This window comes from Sprattus sprattus (assembly GCF_963457725.1).
Source record: "Sprattus sprattus genome assembly, chromosome: 11".
NCBI lineage: Eukaryota > Metazoa > Chordata > Actinopteri > Clupeiformes > Clupeidae > Sprattus > Sprattus sprattus.
Window position 1 is genome coordinate 27,777,557 of NC_137909.1, and position 18,972 is coordinate 27,796,528.

Consider the following 18,972-nt stretch of genomic DNA (forward strand, 5'->3'; position numbering starts at 1 on the left):
ACCATGTGTTTGCCTGTCATAATAATGTGTTTAAACTATGTACAGTAAGTATGGGTGTATGTAAGCCTGTTTAGTTTAGTCAGAAAGGAGCAGATAGAGGATGTGACTGACTGGTGTGACTGACTGATGTGACTAACTGCTGTGACTGACTAATGTTACTGACTGATGTGACTGGTGTTGAGGAGAGATCTGTGACATGAAGAGTGTTAAGGGTGTCACATAGAGAGACCTGTGACATGACGAGTGTTAAGGGTGTCACATAGAGAGAGATCTGTGACGTGACTAGTGTTAAGGGTGTCACATAGAGAGACCTGTGTCCGCTGGCTCTGCCGGTTCCTAAGACTGGTAGTGAGCCTCTTGGTGCTGACCGCCTGGAGGTCCGGTTGTCTGAAGAACTCATAGAGCCGATTGGTCCACTGGCCCATCGAGCGCACATGGAGCCAAATGGTGTCTGAAGAACAAAGACATGGAGCTGAAGTTCAACAATTGAATCATTGACATACGATAGGGTTAAGAGCTGAACTATTCATTAATGTCAATGTTGAGTGCTGTGTGGTAAGTGTGTGTTGAGTGCTGTGTGGTAAGTGTGTGTTGAGTGTTAAGTTTGTGTTTAAAGGAAAGCCGATCCCCACCCTGCTGCTCGGGGGCACTGCTGATGGTGAAGGGGTGCCACTCGTATTTGGCGATGGCTGGAATGTTGATGTAGACGTAGTCTCCAGGTTTAAAATGGAAAAAAGGTGGGCGCTTGATCACAAGATGGGTGACCTGGATGTCCCATAAAAACAGACCACATGACTACAGTCAGGTACAGTATGTGCAGAAACAAGCACATTCACATTGAAGACAGACAGTAGAAGACGAGCACCGCAACTTGGATAAGGACAGACAGTAGGAGACGAGCACAGCAGCTTGGATAAGGACAGACAGTATAAGATGAGCACAGCACCCTGGATAAAGACAGACAGAAGAAGACGAGCACAGCACCTTGGATAAAGACAGACATTAGAAGACGAGCACAGCATCTTGGATAAGGACAGACAGTAAAAGACGAGCACAGCATCTTGGATAAGGACAGACAAGAGAAGACGAGCACAGCATCTTGCATAAAGACAGACAGTAGAAGACGAGCACAGCAGCTTGGATAAGGACAGACAAGAGAAGACGAGCACAGCACCTTGGATGGCAGTAAGTTGACCTCAACAATGTAGAGTCCCCCCATACGGGACACAGCGATGCCCACAATCTTCTCCAGCAGGAAGACCACTCCGGGCACCACAAACCACTTCCAGAAGTTGGCACAGTGAACAATGAGCAGCACCCACACCAACACGTAGGACAGGTGGGACAAGTAGAACACCTGCAGACACCTGGCTGTTACACACTGGTCACAGGTCACTGGTCACACACACACACACACATGCACACACACACACGCAAACACGCAAACACATACACACACACACACACACACACACACACACACACACACACGCAGGCCCACACACACACACACACACACACACACATGCACACACACACACGCAAACACACACACACACACACACACACACACACACATGCAGGCCCACACACACACATACACACACACACACACACACACACACACATGCAGGCCCACACACACACACACACACACAGCATGTACAAGTGTCTGTATGAGACTCGTTGCGTTTGGGTCTGACCTCAAAATGGCCGCTGCGGCGCACGAACGTGCTGGAGCACACGACCATAAGGCCGATGATGAGCTGGACCAAGATGCCGGTGACGGAGGCGGATCCGTGGACCCAGCCAATCCCAGGCCGCGTGGTCAGCAGGTACTCCCACATCCTGAACGTGCTGCCGCTGCTCTGGGAGAGGTGTGCTAGAAGTGCCAGACACAGTAACACCAGTAGGGGGCGCACGTGAGACAAGCTGAGATGGGATCTGGGACTACAATGGTAAAATTTACCGGCTGTGCTTTAAGTCAAATCCAGCATCATCATGTCTAATCATCCCTAAAGTTTCAACTTGAAGGGGAGGTAGGGAATTTTGTTGTCAAAAAGTAAAAACTGTTTCTTGACTTACAAGAATGGTATGATTTCGAATAACCTGTGATTAAAAAACGAGTGAGGTTCTGCATATGCCTTTGTGTATTCTCATATGTAGTGGGCACGACACTGGTCTAGTTTTGTCTGACCCAGTAACATTTAAGCAAATGGGGGAAGAGAGATTCACAGATTCACAGTGTTAAGCTGAATTAGGCTGATTGTTTTGGTCATTATTGCAGATATGAGAGATGTACTGTGATGTGTTTGTGTGTGATGTAGATATGTGTGTGTGGTGTACGTGTGTAAGTGTGTGTGTAAATGTTTGTGTCTGTGTGTGTAGTTAAGATGTGTATATGTGTGTCTGTGTGTGTGTCTGTGTGTAAGTGTGTGTGTGTCAGTGTAGTTCATGACGTGTGCTGTGTGTGAGTGAGTGTGTGTGTGTGTGTGTATGTGGTGTGTGTGTGTGAGTGTGTGTGAGTGTGCATGTAAGTCATACCAAAGTTCATGACGTGTGCGGTGGTGTGCACGAGGCTGAAGAAGAAGATGGCGTAGCCCACGATCTGGTGCAGCAGAATGTTCTGGTCCAGTGGCAGCACACGGACCACCCAGGTGGCGCGGAGCCATGTTAGACAACGCCTAAGCATGAGGATCTGAACACACACACACACACACACACACACACACACACACACACGCAGGCACACACACATACACACATACACACACACACACGCACACACACACACAACACACACACACACAAACACAGGCACACAAACACAGGCACACACACACACACACACACACACACACATACACACACACACGTACACACACACTCAAACCCCACATAAACAAAAACACACAGACATCACACATACACAAAAATACACATTTACATACATTGAAAAATCTGATTTCATAGACAAACAGAGGACAAAGTCCCATCACAGACATGACAGCAGCACTTCACCACATTTACGTCCTTTGGAGGCCATGTTCACCACGGCAACCACATGTTTATGTGTGTGACAGGCTCACCATGACGACAATGCGTGTAGCGCGCTCACCATGACGAAGGTGCAGTTCAGGTTGAGGCACTGTCCGCATCCCTTGGCTACCATGAAGCAGAACCCTCCCGACGTGTTCTGCAGTGTGGCCATCAGGAACAGCGTCAGGTTGAGGCTGGCGTAGGCGCACAGGAAGAGCAGCTTGCGGCTGTTGTTCTGCCAGTAGGCTCGCGTCAGGTAGCGCGGCGTGTGCCGACCCCTCTGCTTCTCCACGTTAGGGGGCTTCAGCCAGTTAGCTGCACTGCAGGAGTTTGACCGGTAAAAACACACAGCGGGCAGGTAAGGACAGAAAACACACACAGGTAGGGACAGAAAACACACACAGGTAAGGACAGAAGACACACACAGGTAAGGACAGAAAACACACACAGGTAGGGACAGAAAACACACACAGGTAGGGACAGAAAACACACACAGGTAAGGACAGAAGACACACACAGGTAAGGACAGAAAACACACACAGGTAGGGACAGAAAACACACACAGGTAGGGACAGAAAACACACACAGGTAAGGACAGAAGACACACACAGGTAAGGACAGAAAACAGACACAGGTAAGGACAGAAAACACACAGGTACGGACAGAAAACAGACACAGGTAAGGACAGAAAACACACAGGTACGGACAGAAAACAGACACAGCGGGCAGGTGAGGACAGGAAACACACACAGCAGGCAGGTAAGGGCAGAAAACAGACACAGGTAAGGACAGAAAACACACACACAGGTAGGGACAGAAAACACACACAGGTAAGGACAGAAAACACACACAGATAGGAACAGAAAACACACACAGGTAAGGACAGAAAACACACACAGGTTCGGACAGAAGACACACACAGGTAAGGACAGAAAACACACACAGCGGGCAGGTGAGGACAGAAAACACACACAGGTAAGGGCAGAAAACACACCATGGGCAGGTAAGGACAGGAAACACACACAGCGGACAGGTAAGGACAGAGGGAGCAGCAGCAGTCATCACGCAGGGATGCTCACTCAGACACAATCAGCCTTGAAGGAGCGTTTGAAAGCTGACATGAAGCAGAGAGAACACAGACCAAATGAAACATGTGTGTGTCTCTGTGAGTGTGTGTGTTTCTGTGAGTGTGTGTGTCTCTGTTAGTGTGTGTGTCTCTGTGAGACTGGGCTTGCCAGAGAGCTCTATGGTATCATGTCAAACAGACAGAGAGCTCTATGGTATCATGTCAAACAGACAGAGAGCTCTATGGTATCATGTCAAACAGACAGAGAGCTCTATGGTATCATGTCAAACAGACAGAGAGCTCTATGGTATCATGTCAAACAGACAGAGAGCTCTATGGTATCATGTCAAACAGACAGAGAGCTCTATGGTATCATGTCAAACAGGACCAAGGGACATTTATATATCAGTGTGTTGGGGGGTCTCTAGCCAATAAATAAAGACTGTTGTTAAAATAAAATGTTAATTGTGAGGACATTCTCCTCGTTGGGAACTGAAGTATCATTCTTTACTCAGTGAAGTAGGATGCCCTCTAGAGTGGCATCAGGGCAGTATCATGCTACACTCAGTGACGTGGGGTATCCTCTGGAGTGGCATCAGTGGAGGTCGGGGTGGTGTCCTTGATATCCAACAGAAAAGGCCCTTTGAGAGTGGGACTCTTTCACTGCCTGCCATGTGTGACTGTAGCTGTGTGCTGACCTGATGGTGAGGTTCTCCATGACTTCATGTGCGACTGTAGCTGTGTGACTGTAGCTGTGTGACTGTAGCTGTGTGCTGACCTGATGGTGAGGTTCTCCATGTGTGACTGCAGCTGTGTGCTGAGCTGATGGTGAGGTTCTCCATGACTTCATGTGTGACAGTAGCTGTGTGACTGTAGCTGTGTGCTGACCTGATGCTGAGGTTCTCTGTGTGTGACTGTAGCTGTGTGACTGTAGCTGTGTGCTGACCTGACGGTGAGGTTCTCCATGACTTCATGTGTGACAGTAGCTGTGTGACTGTAGCTGTGTGCTGACCTGATGCTGAGGTTCTCTGTGTGTGACTGTAGCTGTGTGACTGTAGCTGTGTGCTGACCTGATGGTGAGGTTCTCCATGACTTCATTTGTGACTTTAGCTGTGTGACTGTAGCTGTGTGACTGTAGCTGTGTGCTGACCTGATGGTGAGGTTTTCCATGACTCCATGTGTGACTTTAGCTGTGTGACTGTAGCTGTGTGACTGTAGCTGTGTGACTGTAGCTGTGTGCTGACCTGATGCTGAGGTTCTCTGTGTGTGACTGTAGCTGTGTGACTGTAGCTGTGTGCTGACCTGATGGTGAGGTTCTCCATGACTTCATTTGTGACTTTAGCTGTGTGACTGTAGCTGTGTGACTGTAGCTGTGTGCTGACCTGATGGTGAGGTTTTCCATGACTCCATGTGTGACTTTAGCTGTGTGACTGTAGCTGTGTGACTGTAGCTGTGTGACTGTAGCTGTGTGCTGACCTGATGCTGAGGTTCTCTGTGTGTGACTGTAGCTGTGTGACTGTAGCTGTGTGCTGACCTGATGCTGAGGTTCTCTGTGTGTGACTGTAGCTGTGTGACTGTCGCTGTGTGCTGACCTGACGGTGAGGTTCTCCGTGACTTCATGTGTGACTGTAGCTGTGTGACTGTAGCTGTGTGACTGTAGCTGTATGACTGTAGCTGTGTGACTGTCGCTGTGTGCTGACCTGACGGTGAGGTTCTCCGTGACTTCATGTGTGACTGTAGCTGTGTGACTGTAGCTGTGTGCTGACCTGATGGTGAGGTTCTCCATGACTTCCGGGAAGGTCTCCAGCTCAGCCTTCAGCTCCTCGAATGTGATGAAGCCGCTGTTGTCCTTATCGGCCGACTCGAACAGAGCAAGCGTCAGGTCGTCCAGCTTCTCATCCGGCAGAGAGATGGCGCTCTCTCTCAGACACGACTTCAGCACCGTCCGAAGCTCGTCAGGGTCGATGGAACCGCTGCCTGATCGGGGAAATAATCCATCAGGAGAAAATAGTGTATATATATATGCAATGAGAATATGGTGATTAGGTAAAATATTGTGATCATTTATATGCAACGTGATTATGGTTATAAAGTAAAGTAGTGTGATTATTAATATGCAATGCGATTATGTTTATTAAGTGAAATATTGTGATTATTTATATGCAATGTGATAATGGTTATAAGGTAAAATATTGTGATTATGTGTATGCCATGTGATTATGGTGATTAGATTAAGAAATTCCATGACAGGATCATCACACTCAGATGGGGTTTCGGATTGGGGTAAGGGTTATAGTTAGGGTCAGACACTAAACTAGGGCTGGGGTTAGGTTATGGGAAATCCCCACGCATTACTGTGTGGGATAGTCCCTGGCACAGGTCAGATTTAAATTCTTACAATAATAATAATAATAATAATATCCCTTGTTGGGATAAAAAAGAAGAGAAAAGACATGATAAAACATTTTTAAACATTCAAAATCAAGCAGATCCAATTAGAGAGGGGAGGGGTGGCAGGAGGTAATATTGTGCAAGATCCTTATTTTATAATGTTACATTTTCATTTTCTTGGTTTCTTTCCCTTTTTTTCAGGACCTTGCCGAACCACCTCGGATTCTACTTCGGAACTCGCCCTATCTCCTGATTTCACCAGGTAAGTATTTTTCATTTTTTTTATTTTTAAGAATATATTTCATTGTAATTTTGTGAAGTGGAGACCCAATCTAGCACATATGGTAGGTATTAATTAAGAGAATAAATATTTAAATAATTAAAACCTTTTCATATATGTATACAATTTGTAAAAGTGCCTTCAATAAGTGCTACAAGGTAAAAAATACTTACACCATATGGCAAACTCCACTTCATCTGAATAAACTTTCCAGTGAATAAATATGTTTTTACCAGGAGATTTGTCGGTCCAGTGATATCCAATACCCCTCTTACGTTTTATTAATATTTTTTGTTTAAACCTAAGGGATCTATGGTACGTAACCATCGAATCCACTTTCTTTCCGCTTTTTGCCTCTCGGGTCTGATCCAGATGTTGCACCTGTTTCTAAGTCGTGACGTAACCCTGAATGGCTTTCTCCGTCTTGAGATTTGGTGTTAATTTCTCTAACACCCCATCCAGATGATAGCTAGTGGTGCCAGGAAAGCTATCCTCTTGTATATTTTCGTTCTGAAAGGGAGGCATCTTCGACAAATTTGAGGGTTAGGGTTCGAGTTAGGGTCAGACACTCACCATCCACGTCGTAAACCTGGAACAGGAAGCGCAGCTTGTCCGTCTCAGTGCCGTTGATGAGGAGGTCGAGGGCCCCCAGCAGCTCATCCAGACTGATGGAGCTGCTGCCATCCGAGTCAAAGAGAGCAAAAAACCTCTCTGCAAAGAAGGACTGCGCCACGAAAACAACAAACAACAAACAAACAAACATCTGTAAACAACATCCCACAGCATGCCTGCTCTGGCTGCTCCGCTGGCCCAGGGTGCAAGTGTGTATGAAGAGTGTAGTAGTGTGTGTGTAGTGTGTAGTAGTGTGTGTGTAGAGTGTAGTAGTGTGTGTGTAGAGTGTAGTAGTGTGTGTGTAGTGTGTAGAAGTGTGTGTGTAGAGTGTAGTAGTGTGTGTGTAGTGTGTAGAAGTGTGTGTGTAGAGTGTAGTGTAGTAGTGTGTGTAGAGTGTAGTGTGTGTGTGTGTGTAGTGTGTAGTAGTGTGTGTGTAGAGTGTAGTAGTGTGTGTGTAGAGTGTAGTAGTGTGTGTGTAGTGTGTAGAAGTGTGTGTGTAGAGTGTAGTAGTGTGTGTGTAGAGTGTAGTAGTGTGTGTGTAGTGTGTAGAAGTGTGTGTGTAGAGTGTAGTGTGTGTGTGTGTGTAGAGTGTAGTAGTGTGTGTGTAGAGTGTAGTAGTGTGTGTGTAGTGTGTAGAAGTGTGTGTGTAGAGTGTAGTGTGTGTGTGTGTGTAGAGTGTAGTGTGTGTGTGTGTGTAGAGTGTAGTGTGTGTGTGTGTGTGTGTAGAGTGTAGTAGTGTGTGTGTAGAGTGTAGTAGTGTGTATGAAGAGTGTAGTAGTGTGTGTGTAGAGTGTAGTAGTGTGTGTGTAGAGTGTAGTAGTGTGTGTGTAGAGTGTAGTAGTGTGTATGAAGAGTGTAGTAGTGTGTGTGTAGTGTGTAGAAGTGTGTGTGTAGAGTGTAGTAGTGTGTGTGTAGTGTGTAGAAGTGTGTGTGTAGAGTGTAGTAGTGTGTGTGTAGAGTGTAGTTGTGTGTGTGTGTGTAGAGTGTAGTAGTGTGTGTGTAGTGTGTAGTAGTGTGTGTGTAGAGTATAGTAGTGTGTGTGTAGAGTGTAGTAGTGTGTGTGTAGTGTGTAGTAGTGTGTGTGTAGTGTGTAGTAGTGTGTGCGTAGAGTGTAGTAGTGTGTGTGTAGTGTGTAGTAGTGTGTGTGTAGAGTGTAGTAGTGTGTGTGTAGTGTGTAGAAGTGTGTGCATGCTCTGGCTGCTTCACTGGCCCAGGGTGCTAGTGGTACAGGCGGTAGAGAAGTCGTTTAGTAATCAGAAGGTTGCTAGTTCGATTCCCTGTTGAAATGTCCTTGAGCAAGACACTGAACCCCTTAATTGCTCCTGATGTGCAGTGTGCCATAAGTGAAAATATGTATACATCCTTGTAAGTCGCTTTGGATAAAAGCATCTGCTAAATGAATACATGTAATTGTAAATGGGGTTGATAATCGTGTTTGGTGGGCTGGCAGTCACCTCTTTAACTTTGAGCGCCGTTTTAAACTCGTCCAAGTCAATCTCTTTGCCATCGCCAGCAATACTCTCAAACTGTTTGGTGACCCACTCCAGCCAGCGAGCATCTTCATCCAGACTCATAGTACATGAGTGGCTAGAGTGTCTGGAAGCAGTCAACAGACAGAGCAAAACAGTCAGTGGACACAGACCACCAGTGGTGTAGTGGTCCCTGGTGGAGAAGTGGGTATACTCTTAATTTTTCAATTCTTTTAAGCAGCCCATACAGCACAGGATAAACGCCCTGTGTTGAGAAGTGGGTATACGCAATGTTGACTTAGAAATAAATGGGTATACTCCGTATACCCGCATATACCCTGGACTACACCACTGGAGACCACAAGCACAAAGAGGAGCATTAGTCACATGTAGTCCCCACAGCTTCTCTACAGTGGCAGAGCTGTAGCAATCAACATATGGCATACGTCTCATCTCCCATGTATCTTTGGCTGTATGGGACAGTAACTCATATCACATATAAAACATAGGCTGACATTTTCTTGTGATGTGATGCAAGTATTCAATATTGTACATACAATGGCCTGACTCTGTTCATATTCATGAATTCATACAATCCTACTGGCAAACAGTTGGATAATCTGGCCTTTGATCAAAGTAATCCACAGACAGAACCACCAAGATGCACAATCCCAAAAAAGAAACAATACATTTACCTATGAAAATGATCTCCACTCCCTCGGGTCCCTTACGCTCACCAGACTTCTTGAGATACGTTTAGACGAGACTTTCCCGTTCCTCTCTATGTGTGTAAGTAAAGTGATTCTGTAATCGAGTGAGTGCTACCTCCCTGCATGGGGCTCTCCAGATACGCCTGTCTGCCTGTCTCTCCAAACAGGCTTGAAAGAGGAGCCTGGAGCAGCTGGCCCTGACAACCACACTTCCCACTGTGCAGACGAACTGAACACAGGAACGCATCTTTAAAAGGCAGCTTAAAACCTATCTTTTTACCAAAGCATTTTATTAAATGTATCTGGCAAAAGTTATTTCTCTGTAACTTACACTATTTTTTACAATTTTTAAACTGTTTGAAGGATTCATGACTTGTATTCGTTTTATCATGATTTTAGTAATCCAAGTAGCCTATCAGAACACCGGGTTCTGATACGATGTTGATCATTTTTATTTATCTTTTACTCCAAGTATTGCTCCTGTTGCTTGCTTTTATTGATTTTATGTAAAGCACTTTGAATTGCAACTCTTGTATGAAATGTGCTATATGAATAAAGTCTTTCTTCTCTCCCATTCAGGAGGATGAAATCACACTCTTCAGCCTTTAGAATTTATATTACAACTTTACGTTTTTACGGGCCAAATTCAGGATCAAATGAAGATATAAACTCCATTCCTGATGTTTGTGGGTAAAGGCGGTTTTCAAATATTTTAATATCTCTTGCGTACATGATCTGATAACTTTATTCTAAAAGGAAAATAAAAAAAAATAAAAGGATATGTGACTTAATTGCCTGCGTTATTTCTGCAGTCAAATCACAGCAGAACAACACAGGACACAAGGACTACTGACTCCTGCTGAAGTACAAATCTTTGTCACAGTCATTTCATATAGTCTTACATAATTATAAAAGAAACAGCACGGATTTCACCCCATTTACCCCAAGTTTCTCTCGGATTTTGCATGCATTTTAATTATTTTGAGGAGGTTAAATATTCTGAACACCGTTGGATTTCATAAATGTCCATTCAGCCACTAGGTGGTGTAATGTCACAACTTTCTAGGTGGGGAAAAATCCTTTCATATTTTCGGTGTATTGACTAAAGTAGATGCCACATCATTTGGTAGTAGGCCTACGAACACACGTTTATATTAAATAGTTCTTTCGTCGGCTGTTGAATCCATGGCATTTGCAAAGCCCTCATTTTCGTGTAATCAGTTTTTACTGCAGCCAAGTCATACAATAAAAGTATATTTTAGTGATAGTGCTATAACTGTTGACACGCCAAAATGTAACATTAACTTAAACCGAATGAACCACAAATTGTTTAATCTTAGCTGGACAGAAATCTGAATCATGGTAGGAAAGCACCACCAGAAACACAATTGCCTGTTCTACGAGCTGCGCTATGTATACACTAAACCTGCGCAAATCAAGGACGCAGTTCGCCGATTGTGGCAGCTGCAGCACTGTGCAACAAATTTGTTCGCTATGCAGCCAACGAAACACACCCAGCGGAAAAGGGTCCTCGCCACGACTGAAGAGCGTGCAATGGCTCTCTATAAACCTGCAGGCGCGGGCGGGAATCGCTTATACAACGACAGTCGAAGACGGTATTTCGCTGCAATGGCTATTATGTATCTACATTAACAGAAAATTTGAAATAATGAAACGCCTTGCAAATGCGGTCTTTGAGCCACAGTACCAAGCGGGGCGCTTATGTAACCCAAGGTGTCAGGCAAATGTCTCTGTGGGTAGACGATTCTCAATTCCCGTGCCTGCTAGTGGCAGCGGAGTTCACATCAGTGGCCTGAATGATGGGTAATGTTTATTCATTTATTCAATACATTTAACAGGCGTTAAATGTGTTTCCTTTAAAGTGCGTTACATAGACTTAACAAAATGGCGCCTGTGTATATAAGATCAGATGATGTGTCTTCTCCATCTTAGCTGGAACTTTTTAATTGGTAACGGAAGTACGGGGGGTGGGACCATTACTTGTATTTTCATTGGTTACATTATGTGACGTCAGGGTTTCGGTGAGTCCATTTCTCGTTTTATTTGTTTAAACTGGTGTCAATCTGGATGGAAAAAATATGTCGAACTCTAAAAGCTTGTTGCCGCGAACAACATAGCTGAGATGTAATCTAGTGCAGCAATCTGCTGTCTGCCCACGTTGTTGAGGAGGAGTTGGTTAGTCCGTCCCGTTCGTTGTTAGGAGAGCTGCTTGCCGAGGGGGATTGTCATCACTTTTAATGAACACGTGTACTTGATCGAAACTTTTCGAGAAAATGTTTTATAGCTTGTTGCACTTTTGAACACGAGATATTACACACGGTCATTTCCCAGTTTTTCTCTTTACTTCGCCATATAATGTACGTTAAGCAGAATCATTTTATTATAACGCTGGGGGCTGATGCGGTTCAAAGTAATAGCATGACTGAATTGTTTTCTTAAATTCTCGTTTTGCGATTATTTGCTAATAGAAGTAACCGTGTCAGGTTATTATGTCAACTGAACGTCTTAAGGCCATAGTTCAACTTACTTTCTGTGTTGTTAATTTAGTGTTTACCTAACTATTGAAATAACTAACGTATGCTTACGTGAACGTTCGTGCTCAGTGATGTACCCTAAATTCATGTTACAAGTGATGTTTACCCCCCAGTCGTGTCCTTTCAACTAAAAGGAATATACTTTCTATGAGGTTATATGTTTAATAAATAATGATAATCGAACTTGACTTGGTCGCACACTCTTTCCTTTCTCAACCAAACGAATATACCAGCCCCGCCTTGTTGAATGATTGGTTCAGTATGGAGGTTGGGCGTCCGCAAGTACTTAATGTGCATATCCCGGTCTATTGATTGGCTCAACGAGACGACAATCTCACGTCCTGTCCCGCCCTGCAAACTGATCAAGGTAGTGTGTGAATTGTGTCTGAGAGGCGGTATCCTGAATAGCGCTTTGCATGTCCAAGTGTTCTTGTATTTCTTGATCGATAAACTGAAGCCGAAATGGATATGAAGAAAAGAATTCATTTAGAATTGCGGAATCGGACACCATCTGATGTAAGATAACCTTTCCATTGTTTTAAATTTGTCATGTAAGACAGCATGTGTCGTGATACTGCCCTTGATCTGGGTTAAAGGCGCACAGTAACGAAGTTGATGTGGCACGTTCTTGAATGGACTTTAAATGTTGTCGGCTATAGTGTGTCATTTGTTCAAGAATTGCCCTAGACCCAGAGCGGCATTTGACATCACTCTTTTGATCTTCCAGAACAAGTAATATGCATTTTGGCTCTGGAAATGCAGCGATTGCAGTAGTGAGCACCATAACGTAACTGGAAGTAAACAAGGGTATCAGTGTGGAGCCATGTTTGTAACTTTAATCTCGTGCGCGCCCTTTTCATTTAGCATACATAACTGTACGAACAGCAAGAATTTGGTCATTCCCTTTAATTATTCTCTTGAATTAATCCAGTGGTGCAAAAGTGTAGCCATTCGTTACGACTTGCATCAGCATTCCACTTACGTGTCTACCTTTGATGTAGCTAATGTAACGTTAAATTTGGTCTGCAATACAACGTTGGATGGTATAACGTTAGCCAAGTAAGCTAACGCTAGCTAGTCCGTTTAGCTATAGCTAGCTTTCTTGTAAAGATAGTTAACCCTAGCCTAACTTGTACGTTGGTGGCTCGGTGTGCAGAACGCCTTAACAGCGATAAAGCCAGTGGAGCACCTTCATGTTATAATTTCACTTAACGGTAGGGTATAACTTAATAACGAAGCCACAGTTTTACGGTTAACAACATACGCAGCACTAGAACATGATCTTGGGTTCCGGGATGTTTTTTATTCACATATCACCCATAAGGACATGTTTTAAACTTGATTTTTTTTTTCTTAAATTAAAAAAGTTAATTGCATTATTTTGTGTGGTATCGTTAACCAGATTACTTAATCTAACTTTTGATTTAATGCATAATTTCAGTCTTAAAATCCATGTTTTTACTGCTACAACCCTATGTTGTCCAAGACGCCGACTCCCGTCTTTCCGTTTACTATCACAGCCTGCTTTATGTGGCGTGTCCCTCGTGAATGAGATCAGGTTAAGCTGCACTGATGTGTGTGTTTCGGCGGACGGTTATGTTCCGGCGTGGTCCATCAAGCAGGAACTGCTTGTTTTTGGATAAGTGCACAAACTCCAGTGCCTTCAGCATTCCCGTTGCTGGATAATATTCCATGTTTTGTAGTGAAAATACGGCGCGTTACCGTTTTCGCACCCTTGTCCTAGCAAGCATATGCAGAGCTGCGTTACGTGCCGCCATTTTAGTGGTTGATTAACCAACAAAGACCATCTAGTTGTCAGGAAAAGTGTGGTTTGCCCGTTAATTGTCGATTTTTATCGCAGGCCCTTCTGGAGTTTACTCGTTCGAATCACCCAATTTATTTTGTTGTGCGCCAGCGTTGTTAGAGCCCTGTCCATCTATTGTGTTTGCTTGATCGCGCTTAGCGTTGCATGGATGCGCTGTAAACCGAAGTGATATTTGAGAGGCAACGTTAATCAACTTGGCATACTATGACGTTTGAATAGAATGGGTGATACCAAGCCATGGTGTAGAAATGCGCAGTTCTTATTAACTTACACGTCTCATGGACACTGAATCGATGTCGTCGGCCATTTTGCCCAACTGTACCCACATAAAATCGAAGTCGTATCGTTACATAAATGATCTCGTTGAAAACATCGAAGTTAGTCATTGTTTATGTAAAAACTGTAACGTCAAGGCAGCTGCCCTCCACCTCTATCTTCAAAAATCCCTCTTGTCCTTAGCCACCGTATGGTTAGCTAATGTTGCACGGGGTTGAGACGCGACACTACGAAAGCCCTCTGTGGTTTGCCACATTGTATGCGTGTTGTTCACATTCCAATAACTGCCATAAATAATTATAAATATCAGTGATCGTTGTAGTATCGGAACAGAACGGGGTTTTGAGAGCCATACCGTTGATTTATATGTTTACAGTACGTCAAGGTGGATGTCAGTTCTGTAAAAGGAACACTTTGTGCATCGAGTGTAACGTTAAATTAATTCAGCCTGCATTGCATCAGCGGGGACGTGATATTCATGTCACCTTGGAGTCTATAGAAAGGCATGCATGGCCTTGACTCACGGACTCGGTATGTGCTCCTGTTCCAATTGCAAGCACGTTCATGGAACAAGTTTGCGGTTTATGTGAACGGTTGGATGTCTTAGAAATGCATTCAGCTGAAGTGGCCTTGTGGCCTCCACGGTCAAGCGATGTATATTTCATGCGTGGCTGTGGACACATTTGTAAAATTCCTCCGGATTCTAGCAGTAACACCAAGTCACTTGGGTTCGGTGTCATCTCGAATTCTTTAAATCGTACTTGATGGATTATAAAGTATACTTGATTTACGGTAAGCCATAAGAGTTAGGCCTATTTAGGTGTAGCTGGTCATCCCGTGGACTACTATTGACCACTCGTCTTGTCAGGGTTGGGATGTATGCTATGAACATGTCAGACGATAATTATAGGTTACTGTTCAACCTGTGTAGGTACATGTGCATTATTCACACAGACAGAACCTGTCGTTAAAGTAGAAATATACTAGCTTTATGTTTTTCGATTTATTCCCCCCCCCCCCCCCCCCCATGACAAAAAAAAGATTTAAGGTCACAATCATGTTTGTCAAAAGTTTACTGCAAGCAACACTCTGGATCAAACCTTACTGGTGATTTGATGCAATTTTACGCTTGCTAAAGTAATTGCTGTCTGTGGTCAGGAGCAGACCCCTATGCGGTGTCTGCATGTGCACGGACTGCTACAGGTTGATGTTGGCTGCATGCGGCCTGGTTGGAACGCGGGAGCTGATGCTAACTGCGTCCTTATTGTCTTTCAGGTCAAGGAGCTCGTTCTCGACAACTGTCGATCAAATGAGGGGAAAATCGAAGGCCTCACAGATGACTTTGAAGAACTGGAGTTTTTAAGCACAATTAATGTCGGCTTAACATCAGTTGCAAATTTGCCCAAATTAAATAAACTCAAGAAGGTTGGTATATGGAAATGGCTGCAGATATTTAAGTGAAATAATCAAATCTTGTCATAGTTTGGTTAAATATACTTATTGTTTGTTATCTTCATTTTTTTTTTTTAGCTTGAATTGAGTGACAACCGAATCTCAGGGGGCCTGGAAGTTCTGTCAGAAAAATGTCCGACGCTCACACACCTCAACCTCAGTGGAAACAAAGTGAAAGACCTCAGCACCATCGGACCTCTGGTGAGCCCCACAGGCATGCGTGTGTGAACAAGAGAGGGTGGGCCAGCGAGAGGGGAAGAGATAAATTATGTATAAGATAAGATAAACTTGTATTAATCCCGTTAGGGAAATTCAGGTGTCATAGCAGCAGGAAAAAAGAAGTGAATAAAAGGGACAACAGGAGTTGGGAATCAAACATACACATAAAACATATAAAAATCTGCGTTTTCTCCTTCCCAACCGCCTCTAGTTAGGGGGCTCCTCCTCCCGCTCCGCCAGTAGTCCACCACAAGCTGCCTGGTCTCTCTGTATACACAAACCACTTAAGGATATCTCTCCTTCCCCTTGCAGAAAAAGTTGGAAAGCCTGAAGAGCTTAGACCTGTTCAACTGCGAGGTCACCAACCTAAACGACTACCGGGAGAACGTGTTCAAACTCCTACCGCAGCTCACCTTCCTTGACGGGTACGACAAAGAGGACAAGGAGGCCCCTGACTCGGACGCAGAGGCGTACGTGGGACTGGATGACGATGAAGATGATGATGAGGACGAAGGTGCGTCTGACATTAGTACCGGCTGCCTTGTACCGAACTCGGCGCAAGGACTGGAGTGTTCGCGCTCGTGTTTCCAAAAACTCATCATTTGATGTGTCTGTGTTGGAGTACTACCATGTGTCTTGTCAGTAAAGAAATGCTCCTTACCCGATGTGTGTGTGTGTGTGTGTGTGTGTGTGTGTGTGTGTGTGTTCTTGTAGGAACGGAGGAGGACTATGATGAAGACGCAGCTCCAGGGGAAGAGGATGATGATGATGAGGATGTAGAAGAAGAGGAGGATGATAAGGAGAGCGGTGAAGAAGAGGACGATGATTTAAGCGGAGAGGTAGGACTGGAGGAACTTCCTCTATCATGTTAGCTTCGGGTTACAGCAGTCACACCAAGTCACTGGGGTTCGTTGTCTTCTCCAATTCGTTAAAAGCGGGCTTGATGTATTTAAGCAATAAGCCCCAAGAGGCCGTGCTTTGCGCTGATTTTAGAACAGGTAAGGGAGTTGTTAGGCACGACGCGAAGCGGAGTGCCGTTAAACCCCCTTACCTGTTCTAAAATCAGCGCAAAGCACGGACTCGCGGGGCTTATTGCTTTTCTAAACCTGTTACTACACATATTTTATATGGTTTCATAAATAAAGACAATTCAATTTAAGAAACAATAGTTTAATGATAAACCGTCATTCTTCCGCCACTAAAAATTATAGTTCCTAAATAAATCGTTGCCACGCAACCCTTGAAGCAACGCAACAGCCAGATGGAACACTGGGTATGAAATGCGCTATATGAATGCCTTGCCATTCGCTGCGCAGTAATATGGAATGTAATCAGGTCAAATTGTAAGGTAATGCTGGATTTTACAACGGCTTTTAGCCAATCACAATCAAGGATTTGAACAATCAGGTTTAGAATTCGGGTTAGAGCAGTCACACCAAGTCACTGGGGTTCGTTGTCTTCTCCAATTCGTTAAAAGCGGGCTTGATGTATTATAAGATATACTTGATATCACTCACTGCTCCGGGTTAGTGTGTAACCTCACTTCACTGTGTGTGTGTGTGTCACTTCCCTGGATGGGTTAAATGCAGAGGTGGATTTCAGAGTGTGTTTGTGTCTACACCACCTCTGCCATAGAGAGGACTTTCACATATATGGTTAGCCATAAGAGTTAGGCCTATTTAGGTGTAGCTGGTCATCCCGTGGGTTACTATTGACCACTCGTCTTCTCAGGGCTGGGATGTATGCTTTGAACGTGTCAGATAAAAAAATATAGAAGTCTGTTCAACCTGTGTAGGTACATGTGCATTATTCACAGTCTGAACCTGTCGTGGAAGTAGACGTATGCCAGCTTTATGTTGTTAAATATATCCTTGCCCCCATGACAAATAAAATATATATTTACATATTTATATGATAAATGTATATTTACTGCAAGCAACACTCTGGATCAAAACTTACCGGTGATTTGATGCAATTTTACGCTTGCTAAAGTAATTGCTGTCTGTGGTCAGGAGCAGACCCCTCTGCGGTGTCTGCATGTGCACGGACTGCTACAGGTTGATGTTGGCTCACTTGGCTGCATGCCTGGTTGATCAGCTCATGCTGGCTGCTCTTTCCTTACTGTCTCAGCACACACACACACACACACACAGGACTGTTCCTAATGTGAGACGTTTGTCTTTACAGGAGGAGGAGGACGAGGAGGAACTGAAAGATGGCAAGGAAGGCTTTGGTAAGTAGAGTGGGGGTGTGTGTAAGGCCAGCAGTGCTGTGAGGTGTGTGTGTGTGTGTGTGTAACGCCAGCAGTGCTGTGAGCTGGGTGTGTGTGTGTGTGTGTAACGCCAGGAGTGCTGTGAGTTGAGGTTTGTGTGCTGTGTGTTGCAGATGAGCGGGGAGAGAAGAGGAAACGAGCCCCTGCGGATGAAGGCGAGGATGACGACGACGATGATGATTCCGACGATGATGAAGACTAGACCTGCTCTTTTTAAATGACTCTTGTGTTTTCTAAGCGGACGTACGAGCTGGGTCGTGAGGGGCGGGGGGGAGAGGAGTGCAGGTTTAGGTCACAGGTGGATCTCTATGTTCTACAGTTGCACATTTTAGTTAAGTTACATTTTATTTTATTTTTCCCCGTTTTCCTGTACTCTGTCACACAAACCACAAGCATACTTTTGTAATGGAGGCCATTCCTTTACTAAAAGTATTTGTTCTTGCTACTATGGATGCTGAAAAAAATGTGTAAACCAGATGTTTTTACCACGGAGAACAGAATTGTACCCAGAGCTTTTGAGTGCATGTCCGACTATTTTGATGACTACTGCTTTTTTGATAACCAGCCTGCCCTTTGTTGTTGTTTTTTTTTTTTTCCTCCAGTGGTTTGTTAATTTTACAGAGTAAACTATTTTACTGTCGTATGTTGTGTGTGCAGCCTTGCCCTCTCTCTGGGTTTGGAGTGTGTGTGCTGAAGAGCCCTGTATGTTTCCTCTGAATGTCTGCCATTATCAGAGATCTGCCTCTTACCAGTGCTTGAAGAGTCTACATGTGTGGGGTTTTTTGTAAATAGTGACCAAAACTTTT

The 18,972-nt window shown here is 44.4% G+C and overlaps 2 protein-coding genes across 2 annotated transcripts in view; one reads left to right on the forward strand and one right to left on the reverse strand.

Annotated features, from left to right (window-relative positions):
* nox5 (NADPH oxidase, EF-hand calcium binding domain 5) overlaps positions 1–8,962 on the reverse strand; it is a gene marked incomplete at both ends in the record, with an annotated part of 14,406 nt that extends 5,444 nt beyond the window's left edge. Inside the window, 9 exons of the mRNA XM_080846928.1 lie at positions 312–451; positions 633–765; positions 1,175–1,357; positions 1,704–1,882; positions 2,545–2,698; positions 3,119–3,359; positions 5,872–6,078; positions 7,346–7,500; positions 8,843–8,962. Coding sequence (XP_080703054.1) covers positions 312–451; positions 633–765; positions 1,175–1,357; positions 1,704–1,882; positions 2,545–2,698; positions 3,119–3,359; positions 5,872–6,078; positions 7,346–7,500; positions 8,843–8,962 — 1,512 coding nt within the window. The remainder of the gene's footprint in view (positions 1–311; positions 452–632; positions 766–1,174; positions 1,358–1,703; positions 1,883–2,544; positions 2,699–3,118; positions 3,360–5,871; positions 6,079–7,345; positions 7,501–8,842) is intronic.
* Positions 8,963–12,533: 3,571 nt separating this feature from the next.
* Positions 12,534–18,972, forward strand: LOC308372568 (acidic leucine-rich nuclear phosphoprotein 32 family member D-like). Its single transcript, XM_080847768.1, has 7 exons — positions 12,534–12,638; positions 15,499–15,648; positions 15,754–15,876; positions 16,207–16,408; positions 16,609–16,733; positions 18,082–18,127; positions 18,280–18,972. Exons 1-7 carry the CDS (start codon positions 12,585–12,587, stop codon positions 18,366–18,368), a joined length of 789 nt encoding a protein of 262 aa, XP_080703894.1. The 5' UTR covers positions 12,534–12,584; the 3' UTR covers positions 18,369–18,972.

Excerpts from the sequence above, each read along its gene's own strand:
- LOC308372568 (XM_080847768.1), top strand. The coding sequence starts at position 12,585 with ATGGATATGAAGAAAAGAATTCATTTAGAATTGCGGAATCGGACACCA. Across the intron at positions 15,649-15,753 it reads AATTAAATAAACTCAAGAAG|CTTGAATTGAGTGACAACCG; the intron begins GTTGGTATATGG and ends TTTTTTTTTTAG. Across the intron at positions 15,877-16,206 it reads TCAGCACCATCGGACCTCTG|AAAAAGTTGGAAAGCCTGAA; the intron begins GTGAGCCCCACA and ends TTCCCCTTGCAG.